Here is a 15,176-nt window from a genome sequence, read left to right on the forward strand (position 1 = left end):
TCATAAGTTAAATAATCCTGCAGGTAAGCATGTATGCAAAATAAATTATTCTATCTCAGAATCCTTATATTTTATTTCATTCATTTAAAATCCTCGTGCGACTTTCCCCTACCTCAGGATGTTGTGTAGTTGTGTGCACCTACGAGTGTAGATGATACTGGGGTCGGGCTACGGAGCACGAACGAGACCCGTTGCATAAATCTGCAAGAGTATGAGAGCTATTATGCCATAATTGTCCAAAAGAACAGAAGGGCAGTGGTAAGGCCTGCCCTGTCGGTAGAAAAGCATGAGCGACAAGGGTTGAGACTCCTGTCGTACAAAATCTGATGCGTGGCAGGGGTCAAGGCCCCTGCTTACTAGGAAAGAATTGAACGGCAGGGGCCCAAGACCCCTACCTGACAAAACAACGAATGGCAGGGCCCCCGGCTCCTGCCTGACAGAACAATGGCGAAAAAAGGAAAAAAAAAAGGGCATGGCAGGGACCGTCGACCCCCTGCCAGCCCCCCCGACAACGCAAAGAAAAGAAGGAGGAAGGTGCAGCAGGGGGGGGGGGGGGGGGCGTCGGTCCCCTGCCACCCTTCAGGTAGGCACAGAGGGAGTGGGAGGGCACGGCAGGGGCCGTGTGCCACCTGTCGGCCTCCCGACAAACCCTCAAGGAGAGGGAAAAGAGGGAGGGCACGACAGGGGCCATCGGCCTCCTGGCAAGACGATAGAGAGAGGGAGGAGAAGGGAGATGCATGGCAGGGGGCCGACGGCCTCCTGCCGGCCTTCCAGCAACAGAGGAGGAAGGAGAAGAGAATAAGGGGGGAAAAGGACGTACCGGGGGGGGGGGGGGGGGAGGATCGACGGCGTTGGTGTCATGCGCGGGGAACGAGAAGAGGGCCGTCGCGAGGAGAGCGAGGAGGAGGAGACTCGAGAGGGAGATGCGTCCATCCTCCCCTTTTGCGATGCTCTTAAAGAGCTCAGGAAGGGGCGACAATCGGGGAAACCCTCAAGGGTTTCCCTTATCTTGTCGAAGGGATGGAGCGGCACGGGCGGGGTGCGGCACACAGGGGAGAGGGTTTTCTTAAAAACCCTTTCTCCTGCGTCGGGTTTTAAAACCCTAACGAGGACGGGCCTGGGTCGGGTCCAGACCCGACCCGGGTCCGATATTTTGTTTTCACATGGGTTTTACACCGGTTGCCCGACAAGATTCTTAATCTTGTTCATATACTCCATGGCACTAGTATCTCCATGTTTTGCATTTTGAAAGTGCTCTTTCAATTCCATCGCACGAGATTCTGAAATTTGAGAGTACATTTCATGAAGTTTATTCCAAAGCTGCCTAGCAGACATTCCGTCATCGATACTAATGAGAACTTTCTGTGATAGAGTAGATAGCAAATATGCGACAAACATCTTGTCTTGTCGAATCCAGTTGTGAAATGCAAGATTACGTGTGAGGATGGTCTTACTCATGGTTGCCAGTCGAGGAAGCGGGAGCGGGAAGCGATACGGGAAGCGGAAGCGGGAAGCGAGGCACTTTCAAAATTTTAGGAAGCGGGAAGCGTGGGACGACTTATGAGCGAATCAGGAATCGTCTCGGAAGCGACCTAGGAAGCGAGGGGGAAGCAAAAAAAGAGAAAAAATGGCATAACTCTTATTGTTAAAATTTCCCAACTCTTGCTTGCAAATGAGAGACCGTATTGATAATTGGCTCTTTTCTGATAATTTTGCTTCTCTTATTGTGACATTGGTTGCACATGTAATGATTCCTTAGTGGCATAGCTTGATAACCAGATATATCACATCTATATGTTTACATATAGGCACAAGTAATGCTGTTGATACTCTATTTTGCCCAAGTACTATATGCAGATCTTCTATGTGGAAGTATCTCAGAAGAAGTATGCTAGTGTAAACATACTCATAAAAGAGCATTTCTCAAATGTCTTCTTGTTAGTGATTTATCAGAGGAAAATAATTTTCTAACATTGGCAATTCTTCTGAATAAAAATATTTCAATGTTGCCATTCTCATTTGATAACTACAGTTGGTATTACTTGATCTCCCCACGCAGCCTATACTTGCATGGTGCTAAAATTGTTTTCATAAGGCATGGTACATTAATTGAATTTCAAAGTTAACTTCAATGTCAAAGGGGATCAAGAGATAAGAAGTGATTGAACTATTGGAAATAGTCGCTGGTTAACCTTTAAACTTCTGCATTGATTAACTTATGAATTTCTGCTTCATGCTTTCCCTGCAAGTTCCAGGTTAAATGTGATTGTATGTTTGTTGCTCTCGGTCATAAGAATTACATGTTCAACTGAGCTTTACTTTATGCTTTCAGCTTCAAAGATATAGTTGAAAGGACAGGCAGTAAATCTTGATAAGGCTTAAACTGACTGTTATATTTGAATATGTGTTGTCCTTGCTTGTAACTCGCAGTTCCAAAATGAAAAAAATGGGGGAAGTGAGGGGGGAAGTGAGGGGGAAGCGCACTTCCCATAAAAGGGAAATGTGCTTCCCATAAAAGAGAAGTGTGCTTCCCAGCGCGTTTTGGAAGTGCGACATTTCACGCTTCCGAAACGCGTTTCGGGGAAGCACGCTTCCCCACTTACCTAGGCGTTTCCGGTAACTCTGGTCTTACTACCTTCTCCTTCCTCTTTTGTCTCCTCAAGGAACTCCGATGGGATAGGATCGGAATTGTCCATGTGTTGCTCTCAATAAAGGGAGGTATTTGGTGCTTCCAAATTAAGTAATTGGAAGTCATCAGCTTTTCAGGAACAAGTTGTGAAAGGAACGAGGAATTGATTGGTAATGAAAAAGGGAGGGCCATAACTTCAGCAATATAAAACCTTGAATAGATTTGAGATCTGATGTGGATCCAAAATCGAATTGTGAAACTAGATAAAAGATCTTTCAGTGTAAGATCCAATATCCAAGACCCAAGATCCCAAAGGACCCAATCAGATCAAAGTCCTTTCGACGTAAGATCTGATATTGGAGATCCAATGGATGTAGGATCAAAAGAATTGGATTGGATCAACGGCCTTTCGACGTAAGATCCAATATCTGAGACACAATGGATCCAAAATAACTGGATCGGATCATATGCCTTTCGACTTAAGATCCAGATTCAAGGAAGAAGAGTGAATCGGATCAAAGGCCCCTATGGCGTAAGATTCAGATTCAAGGAAGCTCCAATGATAGCAAGCCGACCTTTTTTGTGTGCCAACATGCACAATGTCTTGAAACCTGTACCTTGTTGGACTGCAGCAGAGATTCAATATGCTGGAGTGATGGCAAACAAAGACTCTTGAGGATCAAGGAAAAGGGAACACAATTTGTTTATCAGATCTGTTACAAATCTGATGAGAACAAGATGAGAAAGGCAGATGGTGAAACAAAGGAGGGGAAAACCCAAAGATTTTTCTGGAAACTGAGATATGAAGGACGTGGGTAGGATCTCAAAGTTGTTTCAGATCTGACCAGATCTGACAGAAGGATAATGAGAAAACAGGATCACAAGGTTGATTCAGATCTGACCAGGTCTGTATCAGATTCAGATCTAACAGAAGGATAATGAGAAACAATGTGATCTAGTCAGACTTGGATCTGATGTAGATCAAGAAAGGTAATGACAAGAAGAAAGGGAAAGAAGAAAGAAAGAATAAAGGGAGGAAAGGATTAGGAGAAGGAAAACAGAAAGAGGACTAGAGATAGGATTAGGAGACCCTTGGATACTTACCTTGAACGATCCCTTGACTGCTCTGATACCATCACAAAAAGAGAGAAGAAGAGAGAATGTATTTAATGTAGAAGGCCAATCCCATGCCTCTTGTGCTCTCACAATGGGTTGGCTGCTCTTATCATTATGTATATATATAGTGATGGATTACATTAGGGTTCTGATATTTTACCTGAATACCTTTGCATGATGTACAAAATATCAAGATACACACAGCACTTTTACAATTTACACAAACACCCTTTGGCATTTTACAAAACACATTCCTAACATCCTTGGGTTAGAATTTAAGGAGAGGATAGTTATTACACTAACATGTGTTGTAGATATGGAGCAAAGGTATGATTGACAGAAGATGAAAAGAATGTTAATAACCAACCAAAGTGCATGGCAAACTCAAATGAAGTAAAGAGTTAACATTATCGTACTTGATGTAGACAATTGGTGGGAAGTCTCATATATCCTACAATTTCTAGTCTTGATCTCGTATATATCGTGCATCTGGTAAGTAAAACATGGGCACACCCAGTTCGATACATTTGCACCAGTTATGAGCATTACTCAATATGGAAAGAAATGATGGACTACATACTTATGTTTCCCTCACTCTCCTTGTTGGAGCTCTGAGCGTATTCAGATACGATTTTGTAGGGTTTCCTTTAAGCAAATGGTCCATAATTGGATTATATATGCTTCTTGGTAACTCTTATTTTATCATACAGCAAGAGACAACAGAATTGCTAAATACAAAGATGTGATCTGATGGGAATCTCTGGTCATTTATTGGAAAGCGCAAGAATCATTCTGCATGAACAAAGTTTATACTTATATCAACTTTCTTAATATACCAATATTCTATTTCTTTTGTGTTCCACTTGCATTGGAAGCCTTGGATAGACTCTAGCTTTATCTTTTGCAGAGTCTCTTATTTTTTGACAATACATAACATGGCCTTTTTTTGTTTTCTCTTTCTAAAGTTTATGCAGATGAAATCAAAGATAAATCCTGCATCTACATCGGATGAGTCTCTTCCAGAGATACGATGCCAGAATGTTGAAACTGTGCCATTCAGTTCTGGATCCAGTCATTCTGTGAAAGCTGTGCTAAGTGAGCTCTTGGAATCTTGTGAATCTTCCACCTATAAGTGTACTGTAGCAAGGGATACCCAGTCAGAACCAGATGCAAGAGTGAATTTTGACGACAGGTCACATGCATCTCTTTTTTATTATGAAAAGCTCAAGCTTTCAGTGGAGTGTTTGAAGAATGCATATGCAAAGTTTCAAGAGAGGGATGTTTCTAAAACTTTGTTGGAAGATGCACCAGAAACAGCATATGGTGTAAAAAGGCGAAAGAGGAATAATACACCACCATCTGTTGAAATGACATATGCTGGTATCTCTAACTTAAACTTTGATTTGAATAAGAGGGTTTCACCTCATGAACTACTTGAACAAGATGTCGGATTGGATGCTTTTCCTCCATCTTTTCTGGCAAATGTGGATGCTTCTAGGAGGTTTGGGCCTATTATCTTGTTTATCATTCACTTTTAACTTGTTTTATTCTTCCTTTTTCCATAAACATATGGATGCTTATAGGACACATCCCATGGGTATGGATATCGACATGGATACTGTATGGACACGAGACATGAATTCATGTTTTTTATGAGAATTAGCACATCAGCACATGCATTTTTTAAAATGTTTAAGTCTTAAAAATATGTTATTTCAGCTTTTTATATATAACTTATGTCAGATAATATTTATCTTTCAATTATAATATCCACAATTAATGGTTAAACCCTCAATTATTAGGTAAAACACAAAAAACAACCATAAAAGTATTTAAGGCAATTGTTGAAATGTATGCATATGGTGTCTAACACCGCTCACAGCATAGGTGTCGTGTCATCTTGTGGTTTGGTCTCCCATTAACAAGCCACCTTTTTAACTCCTGTGACATGGCTATAGGTTTTTTTTTGTTTATTCTCACTATTAGATTATTTTATTTTCCGTTTCTTTCTCTCTGACTTGGTTTGTCTGGACTCTGATTAAGGATATTTATGAGGAAAGTATTACATAATAGAAGTTATTCTGGTTGCTAAATCCAGTCTTCCATTTTGTTCTGTACAATGACCTGATGGTATTTGGGCCATGAGAAGAAAAAACAAAAGCAAATGAGCTTGATGAGATCAAGTTTTTTGGTCAAGCTGTTTTTCTTTTTCTAAGATGCAAAATAAATCACAATAAATGCAACTGTATGGTCAGATCTACTTAAAATGCATGAGTAAAAAAGAATCCACTCGTTTGAAACAAAATTTTGCTATGGCTGTCTGCACCAAAAAAATTAAATATGTACATGCATGCATGCATTTAAAATTGAACAAAGAGCAGATGATTAGACAAGGTACAAATAGATATGCAAGAATAAAAGAGTGTACCATTCACTTTTATGTTGCTTGTTTAGTCTCTAAACTTGTGTTTTCTGAAATAGGTAACTGTTTATTTTTGTTTGTGTTGCTTTCATAGATTGGTCTTTTTTTTTTTGTTTAAGTTGGCTTGTCTATGGCAGTCCAATCATTTTGTTTCATGGCCATAAGATTTGCTAGATCTGCCATCAGATCATGAATTAGTTTGTGCAAACTGGATGGTGTGCTGTCAGCAAATCCAAATTTTCATAGATGAGTCTTTGGAAGGAGCAAAAAAAGAGAGAAAGAAACGAATGGGCACTATCCACTTTGCATATGGTTTATATAACTTTAAACTTATAAATATGTTAGTTTCATGACTATGATATGTACATCATAACAAGGGCAGCAACAACAACAATAATAATAGCAATTCTACTACTATCGCTACTGCTACTATTATAGTATGCTGGGATTGCTAGGCACCTAATAAACCACAGTCCATGACCCAACAGTTTGTGACCCGATGACCAGGGTTCATCCACATGTTTTCCGTTCATTAAAGTTGAAAGAAAAGCCATTAAAAATTTGATGGAAAATGTGCGTGATTCATGGATTTTGATTTCTCAACATTTAATTTGGCAAGCAAGATTTTGATTGCCTATATTTCATTGTGGTTCAGGAGGAGAAGAAAGATAATAGCTGCAAAACTGCGAATCCACAAAACTATGAGCTCCAAAATCTTATCTCTGAGCCATGACAGTCAGATTGAGCGAGGTTTTCTTTCAGATGCAGATGATGGTTGCAGTGTAGCAACCTGGGATACAACCAAACAATATCAGCAAGCAATGGGAAGAGATATTGATTGGGAAGATTGTATTATTGAACTTCTCCTCCTGCATCAGGTATATGCAATCTGATTCACCTCTATTTATATGTGAAGATTTTACTTTTATGGTTTCTTTCTCAGCAAGGGTTCTTGACTGACAGCAACCAGTAAGATGGTAATTTGTAGTTCTCTTATTGATTGCAAGAAGTAACTTGGACATCATGATAAAAACTACCAAAGAAGGAAAGTATTGAAGTTATTAACATGTTTTGACAAATGATCTATTTATTGTGATGTTTAATGATCATAATCATGTTTTGACAAATGACCTATTTATTGTGATGTTTAATGATCATAATCATCTGCTTCTGTTATTTCAGTATGTAATGAGTAGGTATCCAAGGTTCTTTGTACTACTAGCGTTTTCCTGAAAATGTTTGGTTTTCCTTGTTTAATTAGATGAGGATGCAAACATGTCAACACCACCTCCTAGTTGTTGTACTTTATGTTTTTCACTTGATTAATTAAAACTTAATGCATGCCCACAGGGGCTCCACATTCAAGTTGAAGGGCATCATGAGTTCGATAGTCTGGATGTGTGTCCCTTGCTGTAAGTTATGGACATCATGAAGTTCTAGGTTCTTTGGTGAGGGAAGAGGCAGCCTTTGGGTTTTATGCCATTGGGCATGACAACCATAGTTAGCCAGGACTTTGGCACGTCCCCTGACCCAATGCTGTTTCCCCCATATAAAAAAATAATAAAAATAATTAATGATTGGTCATGTCTTTCCTAGAGAGAGAGAGAGAATCTGGTGTGTTGATTGCATAATTACCTATATCGTTCAAGGTATTTTCTCGGAGATATTTTCAGAAAGTAATATTTCTCGAAAAAATCTTGGAATCTTTAAATTTGAGAAATATAAATAGTAATAAGAAAGATAGGAAAATAATTGGTTTCTATTATTTTTCTTGCAAAAATATAAAGAAACAAGTTTTAAAATTTTTTAATAATACAAAATAAACCAAAAAATAAAATAAAAACTGAACTTAAAATATATAAAAAAAAAGAATTTTTAAAAAATATCATGATATTTTCATTTTGGCAATATTTTGAAAATATCGCAATATTTTGCTGATATTATCGGCTTGCTGAAAATGGTGATAATATCATGATATTTTCAAAATATCGGTGATGTCGGTGACAATGGTTGAGTGAATATATGTATATGAAAAACATCTCACCGTAATTCTTATATTCAGCAGCAATATTATTCTTCAGACGACTAGGAATACCTGATGGTATGTGTATAAACATGACACATTTTCCTAAATATCATTCATATGTTCTGTGTTAGCATGCCATGGATTTATAGCACAAGTTTTTGTGTACTCAGCCCAGGAGTGAGATAGCCAGCTTGTTGCATGTGAAGTGATTAACAATGTTTCTTTAACTTGGATTTGCGACTTTAGGTAAGCGAAGAGGAAATAGAGAAGGGACATTATCGTTCTCTGCTTGATCTGCACGTCTTTAATTGTGGTCATAACATCTCAAACGAGGAGATTGGGAGTTACGTGCGCCCCAAAGAAGAAGTGAGGCTCTATTCCATGCCTTGAGAACCACAGAGTTCCAAAAGCTGTTTCGTCTTTCATTTGCTTTGTCTCCCTTTCTAAATGCAACTTATATCTTCTGTTTTTGCGTTAGGTTGCATTATTGTCGTTGCTAGGAGACTGGGAGTGAAATCCAAACTTTCTGGGGCAGGACTGCAACAATTTTCAACAGCGCTGGCTGAGGCTGAGAGCATGAGGTACATTGTTGGTGACTTCTTATTGGGAAGGAAAGGGTAGTTTCAGGCGTGAGCTCAAACTGTCAGTAGGAACCCATCATGGAACATAACACAAGGTTGTGATTTAGATTGCATTGGTCGATTGTACAGAGATTTTATTGCTGCACATAAGAAATGCATATGTGCATACAGTTTTTTTTTGTAATAAAGATGTTGCTATAGCCTTTATATATCCTAATGGAATAAAAGGTGCTTCCTCCACCATTTTGATGTATAGTTGTTTTCTTGGGTGATGCTGTTATTCCTTAACATGTCCAAAAAGAGTTGATGAATACAAAACTTGTTATCAACAAACAAAATAGACCATAGAAGTTTTACATGTTTCCAGGTAGTAATGGGACCATAATGGTAAACATGGACTAGGATGGTTGGTAGAAGCGAGAAGGAATTATTATTTTGTAGCTAAAGGTTCTTGGTTTAGGTTTGATAAGATCTGTATTATGAATGTCATCAAGTTCACGGAACGTCACAAGTTCAAAACCCATGGGAGACATCCCTTATTACAAGATTAAATCTGCGTGTACTCCGGTGGTCAGGGGGAACCTCAAGAGTTTTACCAACCGAAAGCCACCCAATGTGCAGTAGTTGGGTGGGGGGAATTGTTTTCCCTTGGTATATTCCAAAAAAAAAGAAGACTTGCATTGCTGAAGAAATTGTAACCTTGAAGATTGAGCTTGAAATTGTGAATGAGGTGCTGCCGGTTATCAGAAGCAATGAATGATTGCTGGAAATTCGCTCAGTATCCCACCTAGAGGGGGCATAGGGTCATGCATACCCTATGATTTGGGTTGGATCCAATTTATAAATGGATCCAAACTTGATCTGCTTTAACCAATGTGATCTACCCTAAGTCACAATGACACGCCATTTGGGGGTGGGGTGGGGTTGTCATGGCTGACACGAGTCAGCTACGACATGGCATGCCAACACAACCATGACACGTACTGGAATTATTTTAATATTTTTAAATATTATTTTATTGCTTTTAATAATATTACATTAGAAAGTATATTATATATATATATATATATTAAAACATCAAATTTTGTTTTTTTTCAGTCAAGATTGGCATATGATGAGCTGATCATCAGCCTCAAGAAAACAAACCATGAGTGGCCGTCAGACTGATTATGCAAAGCATGCGACCACAACTTTCAGTAGAAAATACATCACAACTTAAGGTAACATTTGATGTCATCTAAACAGCTTCTTCAAGTGTTTGAAAGACTTATGACGATTTTATTCAGGAAAAAAAGACATGACGTTAACTCGCAATGCACTAAATATTTACAATTCAAAAAGCATTTTTTTATGTCAAATGGCACAATTAAGACGTGATCCCTAACAAACAAACCACGTAGAGTGCATTTACACAGTTAGATCCTAGCGGTCCAGCTGAAGCATCTGAACGGCTACGATCAGTCCACATCCAAGTGAAATTGTGGACCAGTTCTAGCTGTTGATTGGATGGTTAGGATTGAATAGTACTCGCATATAGCCTTTGCGGGCTTCGTTCATGGCAAGAGTGACCCATGAACATCATCAAGTTGGCAACATTATGAGTTCGAAACCCACTGATGCCCATCCTTTGGCCTGAGGCTGAAACTGAGTGAACTCACTAGTGAGCGAACTTGACTTGGGTTTTTTACATCAATGAACTCAGTGGAGAGGCACTTTTTCCGTTATCCAAAGAAAAACAATTTAGAGCGTGGATTCAATGTCGCAGTACATTGTTTTGTAAATTAGAATCTAAAATGATCTTTGTGGTTTATTTGGTAAAAACATGTATTAAATTAGAGAAATTTATGCTATGCATGTTTCTAAAACCATCTAAAAGTCAATGAATCATATTGCATCTAAATTCTACAATAAAATTATGAAGGCTTTTTCCTTAAAATAGTTTGAAAGCATGCTTTCTAGTAAACAAACAATGATAAACACATGGGGTTGCTGACAGCTTTGGACAACCAGAGGAATGATAGCATAGTTTAGAAAATTTGTTAACCAATAGGAATGTAAATGTTTCAGGTTTTTATCATATATATATATATATATATATATATAGATAGATAGATAGATAGAGAGAGAGAGAGAGATGGAATCTGAGTATGCTGGATCGGATTTGGTAGAGAAACATGTATCTGGTGACAAATAGGACTCTAATCTGTTTGGAGTATGCCCAACTAACCAAATCCTAGTTAGAATTGAAATCCAACCCAATTGCATGTAAATGTGTATCCGAATTGGTTATATAGCCTAATTGGATCCAAGTTTGTTAGAAGCACTCTTCAAGTCTGACTCTAAATTTGATTTAGATCAAATATATGACCCAAGTCTGACCCGTTTCCATCCATATTCACCAGAATCTGATCCATCATCATTTCTCCAAGCACTTCATAATCTCAAGGCAAGGATGCAAGGAGAGGTTATATCATCCCAGACTGAAGAATTTCTAGCACCCTGTGTCCACAGATGATCTGAAAGATGACAATATGTAAGGCAAAGTCTATAGGGTCAACATATTTTCCCCTCACCAACTTAGTGTAGCACCATACATCTAATCCTTTAAGTTGCGTGTAGAATTTAAATTGTAAATGTTTTACATCATGAACTGCATTTAGCAGCCCATGAGGTTTTCACTCAGCATCTGGTAAGGGCAACTCATGAACTTTACCAAGTTGAAGGGACATTACGAGTTAAAAACTCATAGGGGCATCCCTTGCCGCAAGGTTATAGCTGGGTGTACTTTCTGGAATGACCAAGCATGTTGTGTGTGGCTACCTACCAATGATATTAGTGCATTATCTCAATCAATGTAGCTGGTGCATTTTGATTTGGTTATGTTGGACACCATGATTGTCTAGCCTTAATAAGAAAGTAGGCTGCCACAGAGAACAGATAGAGTACTTAACTAAGGAGGCATGGTTAGGTGATCAGACCCGAGTACTTTACGAAGTACTCAGGCCACAAAAAAAAAAAATCAACCACAGCGTTTTTTTGTGTAAAACACAAAACACAGAAAATCACTATAACTTCAGCGAGTTTCTGTGTTTTGTGTGGCCGAAGTATTTTGCAAAGTACTCAAGCTCGATCACTGGATCTGCTCCATCGAGCAAGTTCCTACCTCGCAAAGGTACTCGATTGAACCCCCACCCGAATGACTAAATGCCATGAACGGCCACCCGAATAACTGAATGCATGGCATTCAGTGATTGAACCGAGTGTATTGCAAGGTAATCAGTGTGATCACTGGATCTCCTCTTGCATCCACAATACATGTGCTCTTACAGCTTACCTTCCTCACCATGGTTTCTGAATGATGGCCATATCCGATGCCCTTACCACGGTTATTAAATAGAAAGTTAAAAAACGGATTTATTCTCAGCTGAAACTTTGCCTAGGCAGAAACCAAGTGCAAGTGCAAGAATAATTCTTAGCACGAAATCCGAGGCATACAGATACAGGCTAAGTGACACATTTCTGCTGGTAGGTCATACAAAACTGAGAAACATTTCTCATAAATTTCAACTTAGTTATTAGGTTCTGAACATTTCATGTCGCCAACAAATGTTTCCTAAAGTTCTTGCCAAACTAGGTCCCCAGTCAGGGGCGTAGCTAGGGGGGGGCAGGACTGGGCTGTAGCCCAGTCCTGCCTCCCGAAACAGTTAATTTTTTTTTTTTTTAAAGCCCAGTCCTTGCCCAGCCCCGATTCCATATGAAATAGATTTTTATCCATTTTTGTAGCCCAGCCCAGCCCTGACTGCAGCAAATAGTTTGATTTGTCCATATGAAATAGATTTTTATTAATAATTGTAGCCATTTTTTTTTATCTCAAGAAAAAAAAATTCCGGGGGCGCTGCCCCCGAACCCTCGACTATGGCACAAATAAATTTTTTTGGCTGCACCCCTGTTTGCCCCCCTCCCCCTCACATGAATCCTAGCTACGCCCCTGTCCCCAGTGACTCCTGGACTCCTTTATTGACTCCATTACTCTGTTTCAGGTTTAGAGTATTGCCCAGAAAATGCCATCAGCAAGATTGTTGGATATGAGAATAAGATCTCTGCCATGCTTTGAACAAGATGGAATGGTGTAGATCTGGGCAGGTTATGCAACAGCCACCCTCCCTTCCCTGCAGCCTGCACCAGTTTTTAAAATCCAAGCTCTGAGATAAGGGGTCTCTCACACTTACCGGAAGCTTTTTAGATAGGTGGAAAGCCTGCTTCATAAACACTCGTTTCGAAAGATACTCCACGCTTTCAAAACTTGATGAGAATCTCAATCCTCCCGTGCTTATATGTTTTCTCACTCTACTTTTCATGTTTTTATGTGTGTCTCAGGCTTCTGGCTCACTTCCACATGCTTTAGCTAAACTGGCAATCATCATTATTTAAATTTTGGTAAAAATCTAATTCTTATGCTAAAAAATCATAATATTTAAGAATAATCACTTTTATTTTAGTTTTTATTTGTATTTTATTTTAATTCTCATTCAATTCTTATATTATTTTTTATTTTAGCTTCCCGCTTTCTATATATTTTAAAATGCATCGCTTCCGTTCTTCTTCCCATAGTCTGTCAGCTCTCTAGTCTGTCAACCTTGGTATAAATTAGTGCTTCTATAATTTTAGTGCCTGCATGGGCGTGTAAAATTAGTGCTTCTGTGCCTGAATGGGCGTATATGTGTTTACATTTTTACCAATTTACATAATGTACCGCAAGTTGTTCATTGTATATCTGGTAGATATGGATTTATGAATTGATTATTCATACTTGCTGCATAAGTCTGTTAAGGGAATGTTTTCTTCTGCTATAGTTTCAGATCACCATGGAATGCTTCTAGATAATAATCTTTTGGATCTTGCACATGCACCATTCGACACACATACACTTATGCAGAAGGATGGAGTGTACCAAGGTCTATCCCTCAACTTGTATTTGAAATGTCTGTGAACATATGTTTGATTCAAACTTCAAAATGTCGTGCTTGGTCATCCTTCTCTCTTTTTTTTTTAACAACAGCAAACACAGCCAATTTGTGTTTGCTTAGATCTTCAGAACATTCAACAGTTAAAATCATAAAAGAAGTGTTGAAAGAGCCATCAGCCAAGTACATATCGTATGCGTCGCATTTCTAAACTCAGGGAAAATGAAAAGAACGAACGCAAGTCAGTGCTCCACTCATCTGCACCAATTCCATGTATGTATGTCTCCCTCCAGGCAACTCCATTAACATGGTGAAAACTAGGAACAGAGTACCGACTTAACTTGGATGCAGAGACTCAACGTGATACGTAATTGTTTAATCGCAACAATCACTATCTACGGTCGGACATTGGCTAAGAATGCACTCACCCAAAAAAAGACAGAAAATAACCAAAAAAAGGCTGCAAAAAAAACAATGGGAATGAGAAGAAGAAAGACCAAATTGAAGTTTATGACTTGATGGTGATGGAGATTCTCATTTATTTCACACTCTTAAGCAACACTCTTTCCATTTCCTATAAAAACCCAGAAAAAACTCTTTAACCCCTAAACAAAGGCACAACCCCCACTTATTCCCCTCTCGACCAATTTACAACAAAAGGGGGATCTGGATCTTTTACTTGTTCAGAGAGAGGATCCGCAGAAGGGGCAGAAGCGGAACTCGGGGTCGACGACGCGGGCGCAGGAGTGGCAGCGGAGGACGTCGGAGAGGGCAGGGGCCTCCTTCTCGTCCGGTGGGGGTGGAAGGGAGGAGCTGTAGGGCATGAGGAGGGAGCAGTTGTCGCAGTAGATGGCGGGGGACTTGACGGGCCATCGCCAGACGGGCACGAAGAAGAGCTTCAGAACGTTTTCGTACTCAACGAGGGACGCGCGTGAGCCGCAGCGGATGCAGCGAGCGGCCCCCTCTTTCAGCACCTGCCGGACCTGCTGCTCCACTCCCCCAACGAAGAAGAAGAACATCTCTCTCTCCCTCTCTGGAGACACAGATCTCTTCTCTTCTCTTCCCCTATCACTCAGCAAAGAAGGGTTATAGTTATGGTCTTCAGGTCTCGAAGGCTCTTCCCTTCTCAGGAGCCACTGTCTTTTGCTTGGTGGACAAGTAGGGACGCAAATTATGTCACAATGATACGGGTAGATGCGACACGCTACGTAGGTTTTACACGTGCAAGTTTGAAAATTTTTGGAAAAAAATTACGAGGGTATAACTTTTTCAGAAGTGTTACTAGGCAAAAAAAAAAAGGTAGACAATGGGTAAAAATGTCTTTTTATTAACCTGCATCAAACTGTGGTTAAATAGGGTTGTCAACTGGTCGGGTTTACCCAGACCTGATCCGTACCAAACCCTATAGAGTCTTGATACAGTGATAAGTAAGAAGACT

General features: G+C 39.6%; 2 protein-coding genes across 2 annotated transcripts in view; one reads left to right on the forward strand and one right to left on the reverse strand.

Annotated features, from left to right (window-relative positions):
- LOC149848754 (plant-specific TFIIB-related protein PTF2-like) overlaps nucleotides 1-9,024 on the forward strand; it is a 79,593-nt gene extending 70,569 nt beyond the window's left edge. Inside the window, exons 9-12 of the mRNA XM_089997237.1 lie at nucleotides 4,711-5,246; nucleotides 6,823-7,045; nucleotides 8,440-8,559; nucleotides 8,672-9,024. Of these exons, the coding sequence (XP_089853363.1) occupies nucleotides 4,711-5,246; nucleotides 6,823-7,045; nucleotides 8,440-8,559; nucleotides 8,672-8,707 (915 nt within the window). The 3' untranslated portion in view covers nucleotides 8,708-9,024. The remainder of the gene's footprint in view (nucleotides 1-4,710; nucleotides 5,247-6,822; nucleotides 7,046-8,439; nucleotides 8,560-8,671) is intronic.
- A 5,217-nt stretch (nucleotides 9,025-14,241) lies between these two features.
- LOC149848755 (zinc-ribbon domain protein) lies at nucleotides 14,242-14,799 on the reverse strand. Its single transcript, XM_090012373.1, has one exon. It carries the CDS (start codon nucleotides 14,755-14,757, stop codon nucleotides 14,422-14,424), a length of 336 nt encoding a protein of 111 aa, XP_089868499.1. The 5' UTR covers nucleotides 14,758-14,799; the 3' UTR covers nucleotides 14,242-14,421.
- Between the last annotated feature and the right edge of the window lie 377 nt (nucleotides 14,800-15,176).

Source organism: Nuphar pumila, chromosome 1 (genome assembly GCF_984573655.1).
Source record: "Nuphar pumila chromosome 1, dmNupPumi1.hap1.1, whole genome shotgun sequence".
NCBI classification, from domain to species: Eukaryota; Viridiplantae; Streptophyta; class Magnoliopsida; order Nymphaeales; family Nymphaeaceae; genus Nuphar; species Nuphar pumila.